Source organism: Rissa tridactyla, chromosome 9 (assembly GCF_028500815.1).
Source record: "Rissa tridactyla isolate bRisTri1 chromosome 9, bRisTri1.patW.cur.20221130, whole genome shotgun sequence".
Taxonomy (NCBI): domain Eukaryota; kingdom Metazoa; phylum Chordata; class Aves; order Charadriiformes; family Laridae; genus Rissa; species Rissa tridactyla.
This window is the reverse complement of record NC_071474.1, coordinates 17313903-17334059: the sequence shown is the minus strand read 5'-3', so window position 1 is coordinate 17334059 and position 20157 is coordinate 17313903. Positions and strand designations below refer to the sequence as shown.

The following is a 20157-nucleotide window of genomic DNA, read 5'->3' as shown; positions in this document are numbered from 1 at the left end:
GTAAGCCAGAAATAATTATTTAGAACATTCATGCAAATATATAATTTGTTTTTAATTTGTAGTTGGAATAGGTATAAAAATAAAATCTTAATGTCAAACGAAAGACATTGCTCTTCTATAAATTTGTATACATATGTGGGTAGGTAGGTGGGTGGATCAGTTTAACTCTTTATTTACCAGATATGATTTTAAACACAAAATTTCTTTTAATGATAACATTTAGCTTGGGTTTTCTGAAATAATAACCTTCTACTGCATATAGCTGTTTTGAAGGCCAATAAACCCCATTAATTCTTGATTTTGAGTTATGTAGTAGATAAGTCTTCTAACAGGAAAATGAATACAGAAGTATACTCTTGATGCAAGTTCTGATACTTGGCTTCATACTGTCTGAGCTGACAGAAGAAGCTGTATGCAACCATAATACTAGTGAATTGATGTGCTACATCTGATCATTCCTACAGACTTTTAAAATGATTTTGTGTGGTTTTATGAATCGCTTACCTGGGTTTACTGTGTGCCATATGGTAATTTTAAAAATTATTTCTCCTAGAAACAGCTGTGTCTATACAGCTGACTTTTCTTTTGGACAATGAAATTGATAACAGATACTCTAATTTATCTGTAGTTGCATAGCTAAAACCTGCAAAAGTATATTGCCAAAAGCTCGTTATATTTATATTACAGGTTCATTAAAATATTTTATTAGTGATCATTTGAAAAAAAAAAAAGTAGCATTTTTGGGGAAACGCTCTCATGGAAAGTTTTGCTGCTTCCTATTTTTATATGTCAGCAAAAATCCTTGAGTCTTAAATTGATATATACTGACATATATGAATTAATATTTCAGTGAAAGATTTGGGAATGCCTCTTTAAAATTGTCACTATTTAAGGCATGAGAATCTATCATGGATTTAATCACTGACGTTCTTTTTCCCTTATGCTTCAGAGGAGGCCTCAGAATGCTGCTGCTTCCTGCAGAGCCTTTAGTAAAAAAGGATGTATTAGAAGTCCTACTTCCGGTTTCAACCCAAAAATATTTAACAGTTACAAACTGAAGATGTTCATACCTGATGGCTGAAAGTTTTATATACATATATATAAAACTAGTTAGAAAGAAAGGGGAGAAATCCCATTTTCAACTTGTCATGTGATACTGCAGAGATTACAGAAACTATTTTCTTCAAGAAAGAGATGCCACTGAGATTCAGAAAGAGGGTTATTGCTCATATTTCAAAATATGAAACCAGGGAAGACCATTTTTGAATCTTGGAAACAAAATGCGTATTTTCACTGTTACGCTGCTGTCCAGGTCAGTGCTACGTTGGCTATTTCATTTAGTAAGGCACGTTGTCTAGCCACATGGAAACAGTTGGATACCACCTCAAAGGACATGTAATTGTTGTTCTTCATTTGGTTGCTGAATTGAAAACCTGAGAGAAGGAATCTTCTTAGCCCAATAAAAGTAAGAAAATATCTTTTTTTTTTTTTCTCATCAGACTGAAGATTTTATAAATATGCTGTTAAATATTTGAACAAAAGTAGTACGAGGGGAATGAAAGGTTGACTGTGGTAGCATCTGTTTTCATCAGTAGTTTAGAGGTTAGAAACCTGGGGAAACCCAAGTTTTCTTCTTTGACTGAATGTTTTTTGAACATACAGTTCTGTGTTGGGTATTCTGTCAGACTACAGCAAGTATGTTGCCTACCTTCTCTTCTCCAGAGCTTTTTCCCCTTTATGGAACATGCTGTAAAAAAATCATTAATGCAAGTGTATAGAGAAGGAACAACTGTCTTCCTAAGTAACAGAGGACAAGTGTTCCTGTGTCCTATTCTTGCCTGTGTGAATGCGTGTCACTGGTTGAGATTACACCACTCCAGAATTCTCTGCTGCTTAGTAATTGCCACGTTCTCGCATGAGGCAGGAGAAGTGGGTTTGCATCCCCTCCGGCAGAGGGCAGAATTGGATCCAGGACTCTGAAAATGCATGCAAGATGCGAAACTGATCTATTCTGGAAAGGTTTCCAGGAAACACTTTTTAGTAAATGAGCCCAAATTCACAGCTCATTTCTGTGTTGCTGAAACTACCATTTTAGCAAAGATAAATTCACCTAGGAAGAAAGGAGGACGGGGAAGTAGAGGTGGTTGCCAGTGTTTGGTAGGACTCCTGCAGGAGAAGGTCTTTTGGAAAGAGAAGCAGACATTCCACTCAAGAAGATTGACTGAGGCAGTCTGAAACAGCATCATCCACAGCTGCTTTGAATTTCACGAGCAGGTTAGACTCCTTTGTGGTGAACAGAGGCTAGAGAGAGCACTGAGACATGGCCTCTGATTCCTGTAGGGTGGTCACCACTTGGCTCTGTCACAGCAGCCTGCGTGCTGAGAAGCAGACAGAAGCTTGCTTGTAAAGTATGCAGTCTGTTTGGTAAGTGTATTACGTTAAAGCTTTGCTTGGCTTAGGTTTGGGATGCCAGTGTGGCAAGCGCAGTGTATTAAGTTTTCGACATTGAATTCTGAAAGCTCTGTTCTTCATAGGTGTGTGCAAAGATGTGAAAACATAGCTATTTTGCACTACTGTTTTACTCTTAAAATTGAGCTGCTAATAGGGCAGCTAAAAGCAGCATAAAGCAAGCACATCTGTTTTAGGTCCGGAATTAATGTTCTGGTATGCTGAGGCACTGAGAATTTCAAAGCACAGCAGCATGTGTAAGTAAGTGGAAGGTCTTGAACACACTAACAAACATTGAAGTTTTCTGTCATTTCCTGAAGACCTTGGTTTTATTAAAAATCTGTAAATCATATGTAATGGCAGAAGTACTGTTTGGTTAAATGTTTAGTGGGAAGTGTTTGGAGTAAATATATTTAATACTTTTAATAAGTACATTTACATTATTTGAAACTAATTTTGAAGACCAAAAAAATTTCATATTTGTCAAGCAAAATCTATTCTGGTCCAATAGAAATTAAGTTATTTTTTCTTATTCTAACATGTTTACAAGTTTGCTTCACTAACTTCTGTGTCATTTGGGAAGATTATCTTTTTATCTTCAGGACATATGGAGTATATATATTTTAAGTAATATGTCAGCCCAATCTTCCAAAAATGTGGTTACGCAAGCTGTTTTATGGAAAGGAAACAGAAAATGATAATCAAACCTGTTGTCTTAACCACATGTACAAAACACCTAATTCTTCAGATATGCTAAGGACCTTCACTGCCTTGGAATCTGTACGGAGTTCGTTTTCCATCAGTTCTTATGTTCTTTTAATATACTAAGCAAAAAAGCAGTAGAGTCTTCGGCTTCACTCTCCTTTTTCTGCTGCATCCATTTGGTACATAGTGTAAGAGTTGCTTGTCTGCTGTACTAATTGCATAGGGGGGGTTGAGATTTTTTTTTTTTTTAATTGGGTGATTTCTTTCCTCCTGCTAGCTACTACTTATGCTAGCTTACTCCTACCTTAGCCAAGGCTTTCTTACGCTGGTCGAGACTGATTGCTATTTCGTTATGCTACTTTTATATTTTATCTGTATTTCTTTTTGGTGCTGTTGCAGAAACTGTTTTATCTTATTCCTAGAATCTTTCAGGGACATCTTATTTTAAAATTCTGATAGATCTGAAGCCCTTTGCAACTGAATGTTAGTCCTACACAGATTATTGTATGCTATTTTGAAAGTCAAGTGATACCAATGTTAATGCACTTGCCACTTTATTCAATGAGAGTCTTTAATAAGAACATTTGTACTGCATACGATTTCTGATCCCTAAGTTCAGGGCATACTTAAGGGTTGGTATCCATCCAAGTACTAGTGGAGGAAGACTTTTCCTGCTGCCAAGAGTGAGAACTATAACTAGCTGATGCAATCAGTAAGATAAAAAAAGGCCATAATTCCATATTTTCCACTTCAGAAATGGTTTCTTATTTCAGAATGTCATTAAATATTTGTTTATCTAGTAAAGTAATCCTCTGTTTATATTTTTCTGTGATCATCATTGATTCTTTTGTAATTTTCAAGGGTTTTTTTGAAACTTCATTCACAAAAGTACCAAGTCAAATTATTTCATATTTTCCACTTCAACTTAATTACCTACATAACACAGACTCAACTTTTAAAGGTTGTAGCGCATAAGAATGGGTGCACAGTTGTACACTTACACACTGTAATCAATTTCTTAAAAGGCATTGGGAAGTCATTTTACTTACTTCTATAACTGTTCAGCTTTTTTTGAAATCCAGTTAAATAGTTCTCTGTTGTTTAAAAATACTATTTATCTGAGTCAGCTGCATTCGTTCCACATTCCATCTTCAATGAAAAGAATATGATAGAGGCTGTACATCTCTAAATAAATTTTACATAGGCCAGTTATTTTTGTCAGGAAACCAAATCAGATGTTGTCCAAAAAGCCAACTTGTTGGTGTTTGTAGACTGAACTCAGAACAATAGACAGATCTGTTGTGAAGATAATACGACGCTTTTGTAATTGTTTTTCTTCTGATGTTTAATGATGTTGCAAACACCCAGGATCATTCTGTGGTATTTGTGATTGGCTTTTTTCTTGTATTTTCCATGGTTTTCATGCTGGCTTTGAGGGCAAATACACCTTATATTATCTTTTTGGAATATAAGTTGATGTGTAACCTGTTTTAGGGTGGGGGTTTTCTAGGTGAAACTATACACCAATAGTTAACGCGTTCTCCTTATTCTGCATCTCTTATCTGCATGCGAAGAGATTAAAAAGTTTAACAGCAGCAGCTGTTGGTATTTCAAAATAATTTATCATCTTTACAATATTGATGGGTGAGGTTTTTTCAGTACAGGTAAATATTAATGTATTATCCTTAAGAAATAAAGTCTTCCATCTCAAAATTATTCCTACTCTATGACATTAAAACTTTAAACTTTTTTGGTTGCAGTTTTGAGGATATTCTGTGCCTTGCTGATTCCTCATCTTTGTCAGATATCACCCTTGATGGCAATCCAATAGCTCAGGAGACATGGTACAAACACACTGTTCTCCATCATATGATGCAGCTCCGACAGCTAGATATGAAGAGAATCACAGTAAGAAATTTCTGTTTTCGTCAAACTTACTAGATCCTTAAATTCAGAAGTAAAATGCAGGGGTTTCTGTGTATATATGTGTATTAAAAATACCACCATATTTTCTTAATTTATATCAAAATAAATGGTCTGTACATGGTCCCTACAATATTTAAAACATTAGCATTTTTTTCTTTTGTTCAGTATTATGTAATGGTGTGCTTTCTTACTTCATTTTAAGATGTTTATTTTTAAGTGCTTAAACTCTTCATTAGTAAATTACCATGTGACACGAGAGAATCTGCAAAGCTCTTGGTTAGAACTTTTTCAACACAGTCTTTCCTGGTTTGATGTATAGCTGAAAAGGAACAGCATATTACTTCCAAAGGAATAGTCTGTTTGCCCTAAAATTGGTGTTGCTAGTATCTTCTTTGATTTAAAAATCTTGCTGCTTTCTTTAGTCTTCCTCCTAAGGAAACCTGGTGATCACACAGTTTCTGTGTCTGTCTGTGTTTCTCCCCGCCTTACCTAACCCGCTCTCCCCATTCATTGCTGGTTTTGTTGCTCAAGTTCAAGTAAACTTGATAATGAAAAGAGGATTTGCAGACAACTGAGTCTCCTGCAGGCTTCTTGAAAATAAACTGTGAGGTAGAGGTTGAAGGGCAATCACTGGGGCCTTCCTATTAAGTCAACTATTTTATCTCCTAATATAGTAATAGCCATGCTAATTCTTCTGTGTCTAATCAAAATTGATGTATAAACATGACCTTCCTACAAGAAAAATCCATCCAACAGCAAGGTAACAAATAGAATATGCTTTACAAGCAACAGTGTTGCAGTGTTATCTTTTTTGACCAGGTGCTGATAGTAAATCTTATCTTAAATGCTCATTTGCTTTGTACAAAGGCTGAACTACATTATAAATTGCACCTGCTTGTTTTACCATTTATCCTGTTGGCCTGTAGCCAATCCAACATGAGTACAAAATAGAGCCAATTATGATGTAAAATATAACATGTATGTGGAAAACATTAATTTTAAATATAAAGTGCTTTGGGACATGAGAATTTTACTCCCAGCATCAAAAATACTAAATACTTGTTTGTTCATAGGTATTCTGTGGGTTGGTTTGGGAGGTTTTGTGCATTTATACTGACTACTTGCTAATTGAATACTGAATACTCAATTGCTTTGCTTTTAAAAAGATAACTTTCTCAGTATTATTTCAGCAACTTGAGTCACATAAAGAAAATATCTCTCCCTCCCCTGCCCCTTCCTGAGAGTAGAGGGATCCTGGTAGAGCTCTCAGTGATGGGAAAAACTGTAGAAAGAGCTCAAACTACTTTTTAGACTCTGTGGGATCTGTATGGGGAAAAAGCTGTTAGAAGTGCACAGCCATGGGAAAAACTTAATCTGGGTTCACACCTTGTTAAACATCAGAGAATCAGCTACGAGACAAAAAACCCATAGAAAGCCAGGCTTCAGCAGTTGTGCTGCTCATAAATCTGCTTGTAAAAAGAATGCGTTTTGCATTCTTTTTATTTGCCTCCTGATTTTCGAGCCTTGAGAACTTTTTTTAACATTTTCTACATGTAGAGGGTGCTGTATGTGTTCTCCAATAAAAACTGTGTTACCTAGATAATCGTATGACTTAAGAAACTGTGATTTAAGAAAAATAACAAGTACCATGATACTTGTGCCAAACCCAGCTATTCTGCCTACTGATGCAATGTGCTGCTGCCGTCGGCTGTAAGGGTAAATGTAAGTTGGGGGGGAATCAAAGTACAGTATTGGGTATATGCTTTTTCTCACTGGATTAGTATACCTAAATTCTAATTACATCTCTAAGATCTTTTCTTCTTTAGTCTGAAGAGCATCCAGACCATTTTAAACTTAAGTGTTGCTTTGTCTTGTAAAGAACTGAGGGTTGGACCAGGATATTGGCTTTTTCTGACTAGGAATTCTTCACTAACCTGTTCAGAAGCTCTACTGTTCGAGAACTGGGTTTTACACAGTAGTTACTTCTGCATTTAACTTTTCTTTTACTTGCTAGCTTCACTGGGATGAGAAAATTAGTTCAAGAAAGAATAAAATCTGAAGGTTATATTCAAAAGTTTGTAAGAGACTTTTAAGCTTTATTCATATTGGTTTTCAAGAAGACACGTGCTCTTTGGAGTCAGGCCTTTTCTATAGGATTCTCTGGAGAAGAAGTCTCATGGTAACTGCCTCTGCCTTAGGGAACTACTCTTCAGAAACATAGCTGCCGTGAAAATCAAATACTTGGAATAAAACTTTTTTGCATTTTAACTGTTCTAATATTTCCTAAGTCGGGTCAGATTTCCCTTTTTTCAAGGGATTGCATCGTATTATGACAACTTTTAAGCCCTGACCCATGAGGAAGTTGGTGTTTTATAAGGCCGTCTCATTCCTAAGCTGTTTTTGAATGTAAGATTTAAGCTCTTAAACCACTGAGGCATGGACCTGGTGGACGCGTAATTCAGTGGAGGTTAGTCACCCGTAACGAGTTTCCCTGTAAGACTGTAAACACTCATTGTCCACTCTAGAAGACAATTTTCATCTGAAAACCCCACCCACTTTTGATGCTTTAGATACACAATACACTCAACGAAAATCTCTTACTTTCTCAAACTTTGAGAGATCCATCTAGAGGCTTAAAGAGCAGGGAGGAGGCTGAATTACAGTGGCTGGACAGATCACTGTCACCTGTGTTAGCCATCAGTAAATGTAATGGTGACACCTTTAGTCCACCTTAGTTGTGCGGTAATGTGACTTGATTTATAGCTTATGTGAAATTGTAGTCGTTACAGTCAAAGGAAGCTCAGGTTGCATATGTAGGCATTGACATTGCTTGGTTACCGTACTATAATTGTTGTTCCTGGGCGTTGAAGCATTTTTTAATACCTTTTGTAGTTTGAATATTTGCAAAGGCGGACCTAGTCAGTGGCGCTTACAGTTTAGCTGTGACCTATCTTTTTCCTCCTGTCTTTGTAACAGTAAGCAGATACTGTCTGCAGACATAATAAAATATTAAAATATGAATGAAATGTGTACATATTCCTTACTGAGAAATTATTCAACCAGGAACACTAGCTATCCATCACTTCAGAGACGTTTTCTCAACAGGATTTGCTAAGTGTATATATAAAGTGTGTATATACGTAGAATATATAGTGTACATACATATATATTTTTTTATGTGCTGTGATTCCCAAATTGAAAGACAAGCTGCATCTTTTTAACAGTAAAACTTTGCTTCTTTTCTTTGAGGTTTTAGATGTTTTGGATGCTTAAAGTAAGAGAGCCGTGTTTGGTTTTTGGTTATTTGCTTAGACATTTCTCTGCTGGTCACAGAGTAGATTCTACTGCTTTGTCCAGAATGGAATTTTTTTATCAATTTCATCACAATCGTGCAGTGCTCTGTTTTGGTGTTTGGTTTTTTTTAGGGAAGGATCCCTGACTTTTCCTTTTTTTCCTTTCCCTTTGAAAATAAGATACTTCAGGAACTTCTTGAGTCATTCTTGCGGATCTAAATCCTCTCTCCTAAATCAGGTCTTGCAAAAATATACTAAATTAATACTAAAAGTAAAAATGGAGATAGATCTCATTGCCAAATATCCCTTAAAGAACGATTCATCAAAAATTTTCTGCTTGTTACTTACCATGGCTATATTTATGCTAGAACCATCTTTACATTCTTACTTCATTCCTGTGTAAAATCAGTGTCTGTGCGATACGTAACAAAAAGTAGTCTGCCTTCTGCAAGTGTAAGTGAGCTGAATTTTGTGTATTTTAAATGTAAGTATATTTTAAGGTTAAAAGTCTATTCCAGGCCATTCTCCATGTTCTCCTTTTATTTTTTTTTGTCATTACCTAAAGTAGTTTATATCAATACACTGTAGCTGTTTATAATCTACAGTAAAATTATTTGATAATTTTAAAGTAGGTGTACTATGGAAATAAAATGCTGCATTCCTTGTGTGCTAATTTAGGATCTTGTTCTGTGACTTAAATGCTGTCATTTGTTGAAAACATGTTTGATTAAAAGCAGAGCAGTAGTGAGGAACAATACATGCATTCCACTGCGGTCTCTTTAGGATCCTTCTCAGGTCTTGCTGGATGTTAACCTCTTTGAAAGCCATAATGATTGAATGCCATAACGACAGTTTTCGCCAAAATCTGTGGTGTTGCACTTAGGGTAGTGCTGGAAGTGCTGCTGTAGCAGCAGGGGGAGCTACCAGCATGCCAATGCCACAGCTCCAGTTCTGTTACAGCTCCCATGAAAAGCTTTTGTAAGGGTTGTAGTAGCTTTAATCTGCTTTATTCTTCTTGTGTTCTCTCGCTACTGGTGCTTCAGACTGAAAATGGAAACCTGCAGCCTCAAAATCTCATTGCAGAAAGCAAGAACACTGCTTCTTTAGGAAGCATATTCCTCCCTCTTTTTCTTTCTCTCTCTCTCTTTTTTTTTCTTTTTTTTTTTATTTTTGGTGAAGAGGGCTTCTTAGCCATTTAGTAAGCTTTAGATGGGAAGTGGAGAACTTAATAAATGGAGGAAATCTCAATATACAAGAGGACGTCCAAGTCCTTTTGTAATGATCTGGCACTTCAGCCTTCTGGAAAAGCATCCCCTCTTGTCCTGCAAGGTTTGGTTTAAAGGTGAAACAAAGTTATGGACAATGGCAGCAGAATAGCCAGGGGGAACAAAGAAAAAGGGAGATATAAATAATTTCAAAAGAGCTGTAGCTAAAAGAGAAGAAGGGGTGATAGTAAAAACTGTATTGAAAGGTTATTAAGGTCTTTGTTTTATAACTTTGTAGATTTTGTGGGGCTTGGCGGGGGGTGTTGTGTTCTTCAAGACTGGTGTAAGATTAATCAAGAAATGTGTATGGATTTGATTTCCATAAAAAGTAGATTTGGCCCTTGATCTTTATTCAGATGTTTTCTCTCATTCTGCCTTTATGAAAACTGAGTAAAACTAGGATATATTTTCTTTTTAGGCTGAGATAATTTCTTTTTTAAAAGAAATAGTATTTTTTAAATGGCAATAACGAGGATAAACTCTTGTTCAAGAAAAAAGAGTCTTACTCAGTTAATAAAAAACTCTTGTTAGAACGTTGTTTTCATTTTTTGTATACTGGACTGACTTCAGTGAGAGCAGTAGACCTTCATGTATGGAAGACTGTCATAAAGTACGCATTTGGACTGGATAAAGAGAAGGCTTTGAGGTGGAAGACAGAGTAAGAAGGGATATTTGTGTAAGCTGAGAAAAAACTGAATTAGGGAACTTTGTGAATGTTTGCCTTAAAGCTTGAGGAAACCCCAACCTTAAGTTGTTTTGAAAGGAATAAAATTAATGAGGGCTAATTTCTATAGATTAGTGTCATTTTGTTCTCTAATTCTTGCTTCCCCAGTGCGAAACACAACAATACCTCATTTAGTTTGGAGCGGAGTCTATGACAACTGGCCAGCTGTTTTTTGCCAAATAGAATGGATAATTCCTGCTTCCTCTCCCTTGGTGGGAAAACTAGTTGACATTTCTCTTCTTTCTGCATACCGATTTTATATAATCAAACTTCTAGGGAACAAAAACTTTAATTTGGGACATCTAAATGTACTTTAAGCTATTTAATAGTATGTTCAATGTGTTGAAAAGTCATTAGAGAAGATTAAGCCACTGAAATTGTAAAAAGCTTGTTTCTTTAGGAAGCCAAGTTAAAAAAGCATAAATACAACGTCAAATGAAGAAATTTAATTAGAAAATTGAAAAAACCCCAAACAACTCTAACCCACTTTCTATAGAGAGGAATCACTAATGTAGTTTGTTACTGTTTCTATTAAACTTCAGGTTTTTTTCAGTAAACACAACCTCAGTACATTTGGGATAAACAGCTGTCTTGAGAATCCTGTTTGTAGTTCTTAACATTTTGAATCATATCTTGAGGAACAGTACTTTTTTTTTAATTGCTAGATATTCATATTTGTGGCATATACCTGCTTGGGGTTTATTTCATTATTTTCATAGCCTCACCCTGAACCCTCCCATTCAGGTATTGGGTTTCATTCTGTGGTATTTGATTGTATTGGGATCTTGAAGGCCTTCTGTATCTTTGTGTGGTTTTATTTAATTGTGTATTTATTGTTGATTCTCCTTTAATATGGACTAGGGACTTTTTGAGGTCTCTTCTGACTGGATTATTCTGTAGTTCTCTGACACCAGCCCCTTGGTAATCCCCTGTATAGGAAGAACTGAAAACCCCAGTAGCTGAGGAGGCTGCCAACAAGACTTCACCCTGAAAAGGCCAGAAGTTGCATTCAGAACAGCAACAACTACAAAAAGTTAGGCTTTCCAGTTAGTGTTCCAGGGAAACTCTTGCATACAGTTGGGTTAGAGAAGCTTACTCTGTCCAAAGCCTCATGCCTTAATCTGCATTAAGGTATTCCTCTTGTTTAATATATGCATACGAGGTTAAAGTCACGGAGGAACAGGTTGGAAGTGTGTTGTTTAATCACCTCTCAGATTGATGTCAAAATCCGTGGTATGTCAATGGGTTTCAGGAGGACTGTACACAGATAAGTCCACTATGTGAACCGAACGTCTTACACTTTGGAAATTATTGTCTTAAAAGCATAATAGCAATGCTAAGTGGAAAGTTCCTGTTTTGTTTTATCTTCCAGTAAGCCTTTACCCACGTGCTTAGGGGTTCTTATAATGCTCTCAACATGGCATGTTTTATTTATATAGAGATTTTGACATATCAATATGTCTTCATGGTTGATGATATTTTCTGCTCGTTTTTGTTTGTTAATTTTCTTAACACATAACTTTCTGGAAAGTGAAAGTGAAAAGGTTAGGACAGGAGCTTTCTATTTTGAGGGAAATCAAAACACTTTCCGTATGTCCTGGGAAGACACTTTAATAGAAACACCCAAATGGCATGTGAAGTAAATCAAAATAAGTTAAAGTATGCTTCCCAAATATTTGTGTTGGAAGGACTCTACACTTTTTACTTCATAGTGAACATTTCTTTTGTTACTTGGAAAATATATGTTCTAAAAATACTGTGCTGTGAGAATGTTTAGACTTCTGTAAACAGGCAGCATTCAACCTAATATGGGCGTATTGCAGTATTAAATTGCTGTACCAGGAAAACTAAGCATCTTCACTTACATGACTTTCATTATTTAGGAATCAGTGGCTTTCTTCTTGAAACTTCTTCTTGAATAGGTAATAATATTGATGAGAAATAATGTTCATGTGCTATAGTTAACTTCGAAAATACTCTTTTCTTCTCAAGTTCTGTTGCTGATTGAGAAAAGTAAGTCCCTAGAAAAAGTTTATAATGGCGAAAATCAGTCCTGGATTATGATTCGAGCATAAACAGAATTCAGCTCATTTGCTCTGTGTCTTTTCTTACAAAAAATCCTCCTGACTGCAAAAACCACTACAAAGATACAGTGCACTGTTATATTGAAAAATGTTCTTTTTCACTGTCATACTCACCATATACTTTATACTTTTTCAAAGACCTTTACAAATACTACTTTTAAATAGCATTATCTTCAGTATTTGCATCTGAATAGATATCTATTTCTCGATTTATTTATAATTACCAATTTTATTGGTTTAAATAATATTTAGAAACATTAAAATGTTAAAAAATCCTGTAATTGTATTAAAATTAAAATTTGCATTTCAAATACCACCACAAAAATATATTACTAATTTATCAGTAATATGTTTCAGAACCTGATTAATTCCTCCTTTTATGAAGCTGTTTTTCTCTTTTTTCATCCAGGAAGAAGAAAGACGTATGGCATCTGTTGCAGCAAGGAAAGAGGAAGAAAGGAAGCGTGAAAGCCATAAACAGACCTTGCTTAAGGTATTTTCTGTGGCTGATCTAAGCCTACTGTAAACCAGTTTGCAGCAATAATCTATATCCTAATGGGTTTTGCTGTAGTTCTTGAGTATCCCAACATGCCTCTATGTCTTTAAACGGTTTTTTTTTTACAGCTTAAGCAGTGCACTCCACAACTGAAACTCTTCAGTCAACTGTGCAAGTTATACTTTAGCAAAAAAGCCTAGTTGAATACATGAGTGTGATATATGTAAAAGGATGGCAAACTTCATTTTCAGAAATCCAGAGATAAAGTAAATCCAGAGTAAAGTAAAGGACTTCTCAATGATTTCAAATTCCTTGAACTTGGTCTCCTCCATTTTCAGGTGAGTGCTCTAACTGCTGCCATGCAGGGTGTTCTGAAGTAGTTTTTCCTTCATTCTTTCCTGTTGAAGTTGTTCCTTTTTGTAGAAAGAGTTAAGCAGTCATCAGAGCTGCAGCTAGACTCCAGTTGTCTTCTTGTTCAGAAGAATGCTTACCTACCAGACCACCTGTCCCGGTTAATGCTTATATACATAAGATGGAATAGCTTTAACAGGGGAGACTGAGGTGCACTCCAGAATACTCATATGGAGCTGGCTACATTGCTAATAGGAGACCAAAGTTCAAGGATGTAAGAGTATCTTATTACATTTGTTGTGTGAATATTGCCATTTGTCTCCACATCGGTTTTCCTTGGAGGAAAAAAAAAGTGCCTAAAACTTTTTGTCATCCAGTAATGATTGTACAAAGATTCAATTTGGAACACAAACAAACAGAACATTCATGTATGCATATTGTTAAGTTGCCAGGTAAAGTCATATTTCATGAAAGGGATTAGACTGAAAGTAATTGCAGGAGGCTGTAAGAAGTGTAGCAAATGTATATAACTCTGAAAAATTAAGAGACACAAACAGAATGTTAACAGTATATTAAAAGGCTTTTTAAGTATATGAAAAGAAAAACCAAGTAACCTAAATTTGCGAATGGGGGAAAAATAGAATTCCATGTCTAGTGCCTAAGAATATATTTTGAAATCCTGTATATTTGTATCCATGTATGTTTTGATTTTCTATTTTAAAAAAAAAAAACAAACCACAAAATAACCCCAAAAACCAATATAACAACAAAGTCTTAGATACGGTCTTTTTTTTTTTCTTTTCTTTTTTTTAGCAGTGCTGTGGTTTGGTTTTTGTTGTTTGTTTGTTGTTTTTTTTTTTCTCCTGGAAGATACTGATGTATTTAAAGTCTCTTCAGGTCTGAAGTTTTTGTGCCAGTTCTTAGTAACATAAAGAAACGGGAAATTAGTAAATAATATTCACACATGGTGTTACTTTAGGCTGTTGAAAAGCTAATTGTGTCTCTGGACTGGAAAAAAAGTAGGTGTTTATTGAAAGCGTTTATTTGTAGTTCATGTTCTTAACCATTGATGCAATGTTTCCTTGTAGGAGAGGGATTGTTTGTCTTGACGGCTGAGATTTCCCAGTGCGTTTTGCAAGGGGAAACTTCCTTTAGAAGGGGAAAAAAAACTGTTTAATGTATAACACTGTTGTTACCTCAAATGAACTACAAAAATCTAGAAGTTAATGTTGAAATCTGAGTATCTTTCTGATCTTCAAATACTTAAGTGGTGTAAGAGTCAAATACCAACATGTTCTTGTGTGTTATGATGCTGGTCTCTTTTTTCCTGTTCAACACATCTGAACTGAAAGGAGCAAATCTGCTCATGGATACAATGTCCAGTGAAAAAAACCTGCGAACTGTAGGATTTTCTTCATAGTTAAATCTGAAGTGAATAAATAGTTAAATATTTAGTGACTCATATTCTGCAACTTCTGTTGTTGTCTCTTTCCTCTGAACTTTCTTAGACTATATGCAGTGTAAATGAAATTATAAGCACTCATTCAGTAGCAAACGATTGCTATTTTCGTGTATTCACTGCATCAAAAAAGTTAATTTTAGCAACGTCGTCTCTTCTTTTTCCCTTGCTGGTACTTGTCTACCCTAACAGCGGAGTTTCTTCATCTCTCTTTTTCCAGGCTACTTTTTTATTGCTTAAAACCCACTCCTCTGGGGAAGTTTGAGATGTACTTTGAAATGTACAGAAAATATAATTCCTTTCCAACAGAGGCTGAACTTAATATTTACTGGAACAAGCAATAGTTATTGCTAGCAGAATCTTCACACTTCTAAAATTTGCTTTTTGTAAAATGAATAATTGGAAGTTTTCAAAGCTCTGTAGGAATCCAGCAGCCCCCAGCTGAGGGCTAACAAAGCGGTGGAGCTGTATGGTAGATGAGGTTATGAGGAGACCCTCACCCTCCAGCACAAACAGAATTTTCTGAATACGATTGGCAGAAAATGCTGACTGTTTCAACTTCCCCTACTTTGTGTGACGTGGAGCCCACTCATCGCTGAAGTCTGAATGTCTGGCACTTAGTGTTCTCTAATCAGGTAACATCAGCGCTCTTTGGGCAAATTGAATGTGAAATAGAGTTTTGAGCCCTTGAAAATGGAAAATCTTTCAGAAGAACAAAATTCTTAAAGTAATTTCCACCTACTTTCAGTGTCAGTTATAGACAATTAAAGACATAATTTTTATCAGTGTTTAAAGTCCAGTTGATCTATCTCTGCATTATCAGTCATTGAAACAGATCATACTGTATACTCTGAGTACAATAGCTGCAGCAGGAGGGATTTGCATGTAGGTATGAAAAGTTTTACTGTGAAACGTTTATATGCAGTTGTTCCTTATTCTTAAGGAAATACCTAGCACAAATAAGCATTTCATCATTTGTGACTGCTATCTTTTTTTTGTTGATCTACTAGTTTCTGTTTTTCAAAGAAATATTCATTTGTAGTGCATCCCCAAGTACTAAGAGAGGAACATTCTTGGTGAACTACATTGTAGTGATGTCCACAACTTGCCCACTGTAAAATGAATTATGTAAAAACATTCTGGTAATAGTCACATGTTACTTCTGTAGATTAAACCTAGGAGCATAGCGAGTGTAGGTCAGACTTAATACATCAAAAGTCGTAATTTCAAATGGTAAAATTAGGTTCTCCATAAGCATATCAAATAGATTATTTTTTTTTTCCCATTTGAAAAAAAGGGGCTATAATAGAACTTTGTAGTTTATGTTGATTTTTTTTTTCCCAGCCATAGAGCGTGTCTTAAAACAGAAATGTAAATGTTCAATTTTAAAATGAAGTCTTTCTAGCCTTGAGGATTTTTGGTACAGCCTTCTAAATCCTAATCAATATTGTAGTGTTTTCTTGTATCTTAATCAGCTTAACAAAATATTCTAAAGGAGAAAGGAACTAATGTAATGAAATTTAAAATTATGATGTTAGGCAGGCTTTTACGACTGGTAAGAAATGGATAAAGGTGGTTAGCTTATGCTCAAAGGAAACGATCCTTAACAGGGATTTAGCTTGCCTGAGATCCTTTAGACCCAATTTGAGATCACTGCAACTTGAAGCTAACAAGTACTTGCTGTTTCAATCCAGAATTTCGTAGCGTTGAAGTAGAATATCCATCAGTACATCCGAAGAGTGTGCACCTTTTATCCTCCCTTGTGTATGGGCAAAATTAGTGACAAACACCCAGGCTGCCTATGAACTGCTGTTTATTCTACACAGGGCAAATTCAGGTTTGCCTTTTTCCCCCTCTATTCCAAAATATCAGGGCGTTTGTTTGTATCCCAGTTCCAATAGTGATATTCTGAAGTTTGGGAGAAATTAAAAGATTCTTAAAATACGCTTTTTTATATTTCTGAAGAGTGGGAAGCTTTAAATTAAGATTGTTCCTTTGTATGGACTTGAAAGCTACATTTCCATAGCAGCATGATATGATAAACCAGGAAATCATGGGCTTTGAGTGGTACTCTGTTTTTTCCATGTTTTGTGGATGTAAATTTATTTTATGCTAAGCTCCTCTATAATATTTTCCTCTCAGAAATTGTAAGGCACTGTTTGAGTCTGAGAGTAGTGTAACAGTGAGATGGCTGACTCCCAGAGAATTAGTTTTGGTTCAGAAAAACCAAACGAGGTGAAACTAACAATGAATTTACCCTTTGATATTATTTATGTTGTGCAGTTTTCATTTGATGACAGTTCAGCTGCCAGTCCTTGAGCTATTACAAAGCACCTTGTTCTTTAACCTTTTAAAGTATGCTATATGGGATATATTAAATCATATATATATGATACAATAGAATAATAACCTATATAGAGAGTCTTAGATAATTGACAGGATTTGCATGGCTATACAAGAAGAAAAGTATTAATAGACTTTTGAAATACTGGTTCATTGACAAGACCTATTTAGAATATAAAAACTACTTTAAAAAACTATTACAAAATATTTGAGCTTAGATCTGTTGTAGTCCTTGTGTTGATCACAGAGGTAGCTTCGTTTTCTGTTCTTATAAAATTGACTTTTCCCATTTTCCAGAAGATAACATTTTCCCCCATGCAGAGCATGTTGCAATTACTGCTAAGACTGAGAGCAGTTGCATAATTGGCTTAGCTTAAGTGCTCGGCTCACTCCAGCAGCATGGAGGGAAGTACAAGCAGTTGGCCCTGTTTCCGGGAGGAATATTGCAAGCAGCTCCAGACTGTCAAAATGAGACTTCTGTGGTTATCCAAACTAAATAGTTTTAACTTTATTCTTTCTCAAGTTGTGGATTTATTATGTTACTTTTCTTGTTTCTGTTATTTCTTATTTTGTGAAATCATTGTTTGCTGGCAGTTACGCTAAGTAGCACTAGAATGATGCATTGATTTTCATGCATAACCACCAACCATTACTATAGTTTCTTCAATTTAAAACACTGAAAATATTTTGATTAAATAGCATATTTCTTTCAGAACAAACAAGGTGTTGATACTGCACTGTCATAACTTACTATGACTATTATATGTTGTTTCAGGAAAAGAAACGGTTAACAATCTGTAATATTGCCCGTCAGTGGGAGATACAGCAGAATCGAATAGCTCTCGTGGCTTCTTTAAACCAAGATAAAGATAACGAGCCCTGTCAGATCAATGGCAGTCCTGCATATGTATTTCCTGAAGAAAGCAGGTATTTTATCGGGAAACACTTCTTGTTTGTATGTTGTCTTATATTCCGGGTTACTACTTCTAATCTCTGAGATCTCACTGTAATTCATTATCAAAAGTAATGTATCCAAATTGATCCTGAAAAGGTGTTTCACTTCGGGATTAAACCTGTTGGCCATTAGTATTAAGTAACATATATTAAATAAGTAATATAGCAGCAACTCATTGACTAAAGAAGTGCAAGCTAAATTATTACGTGATTTTGCTAAATAAAGGACTTCATGTTTGCAAGAAATGTTAAATATAAATTACTGAGCCTTCTTGAGGCTGTATATTTCCTTCACAGCTTAGATTGTCGCCTTCAGTTGAAACGAGCAAAATGAGGATGTACAAGCATTGCAAATGTTTGTAACCTCTTTGTAGGTCAAGAGGTTTCATAAACTGAATGTTGAATTTGTGCTCTTAGTTTGAAAGCAGCATCTCTTACTGGACTGCTTTCAGACCTGTGTTATTTTAACAGCAGCAGTTCTTTGACTTAGTTTTATTCCTAAGATAAAATTTGTACTGTTGGTTTAAAAGATAGTTATATTATTTTTCTGATACACTTTGTGGTTTGCTTATTTGGATCTAAAGGGTGGGCATCTGGCGTTCTATGTAATTTAAAAACCAAATGCAGAACTTAGCGAACAATGTGTGCCTTGGATTGGCTAAAACCAGACTAGCACACTTGCAGCCTGGCTAGCTCTGGCAAAAGCCTGAAAAAATACTCTGCGCAAAATCAGTGGGAAGTACAGCTTCCTGCTCTGCCCGATCAGCGCTGGAAACGCCAGGTGCAGGCAGGACGTCGTTGCCTCTCACAAACAGAACCCATCTGAGATTCAGTCTAGTACTGGCTAGACCTGGTTTTTATCTCTCATTTTTTTCTTAGCATTTTTAAATTGCTGTAGTCCTTTCCATTCTTGTGCTTCCAAAGCTTTCCCCTGAACATATGTTTAGCTTCTGCTTTCTTGGCTTCTTGGTTTCTTCACATTTTAATTCAGTGTCGCTAATCAACCCCTGTGACCATGTCAGTGTAACTTTGGTAGCTTGAGCATTGTCCTGTTAATGAACAGATTCTCATTGCTTCTGAAATCATGCTTTTCAGAAACATACTAAGACTTTTTCCTTGTAGTTGTAGGGAAGATCTTGATGTAATGCTATCTCTCCTTATGCTGGGTACAGTGACTACAGTTGGTTTATTCCTTGCAGTTACCTGACCACAAACGTTAGAATTCTTTTGTTAAATCTACGGTAATAAAATATAATGCATAAAATCTGTTTCCATGTGAAAGTTTTTGTAGTTTTAAGATTTCTAGAATGCATTGTGATTTTGCTTGAATAAATACATTGTTTGAAGTTGTTTTAGGTATTTAAAGCAACACAAAATAAGTTAGCATTCTGAGTTAAAATTTTTAAGCAGGTTATCAAATATGAGTGATTTCTTAATTTTATTTTTTTCCCCTTGTCTAACTCAAATACACCCATAGCCTTTCTGCCAAAGAGGTAGAACATTTGCAGTGTTACTTGATGGAAAGAGGATTTTCCATCTCTAAATGGTTTTGAACTAGATTGGGTACTGCAAATCAATGAATGCTGAGAAATGCAATCATATTTGATTGTTTGCTTTTGGTAAATGAAAGGACTGTCATTCAGTAGAATGATGTTACTGTCTCTCATTTGTAGAGATTAAAAATAATCTCATTTGTATCACTGCATTTTTATTTTCTCCCCAGGTCTCTTGATACAATATTGAGCAGTGCAGTACAAGGCTTGTCCGTTCTGGAGTCCCATTTAGTGGAAGTGGAAGGAGACACTCTTTGCTTGTATGGTGCGGGAGCACTGGAGTGCCTGGATCGAAACTGGAGTGTTCAAACAGCTGGAATTATTGTCACAGTTTCCTTTATGTTCATAGAATTTGATGAAATTGTTCAAGTGTTAACGAAACTGAAGACAAAATTTCCTAATTCTGTGGTAAGAATGCCTCAAATTTCAGCTGTGTGAACAGCTGTGGAATATGTATTCTCTAATAAAACCTTAATCTGGTGTAGTCACCTTTGAGCGCTTTCATATAGATACATTTGCGAATGACGTATTTGCTTGGTGTTTTACCGTAACACTA

The 20157-nt window shown here is 35.6% G+C and overlaps 1 protein-coding gene across 1 annotated transcript in view; it reads left to right on the top strand.

Moving 5' to 3' along the window:
- Positions 1 to 20157, top strand: part of LRRC49 (leucine rich repeat containing 49) — a 51336-nt gene that overhangs the window by 21945 nt on the left and 9234 nt on the right. The window contains exons 10-13 of the mRNA XM_054215560.1: positions 4914 to 5061; positions 12855 to 12938; positions 17870 to 18021; positions 19772 to 20009. Of these exons, the coding sequence (XP_054071535.1) occupies positions 4914 to 5061; positions 12855 to 12938; positions 17870 to 18021; positions 19772 to 20009 (622 nt within the window). The remainder of the gene's footprint in view (positions 1 to 4913; positions 5062 to 12854; positions 12939 to 17869; positions 18022 to 19771; positions 20010 to 20157) is intronic.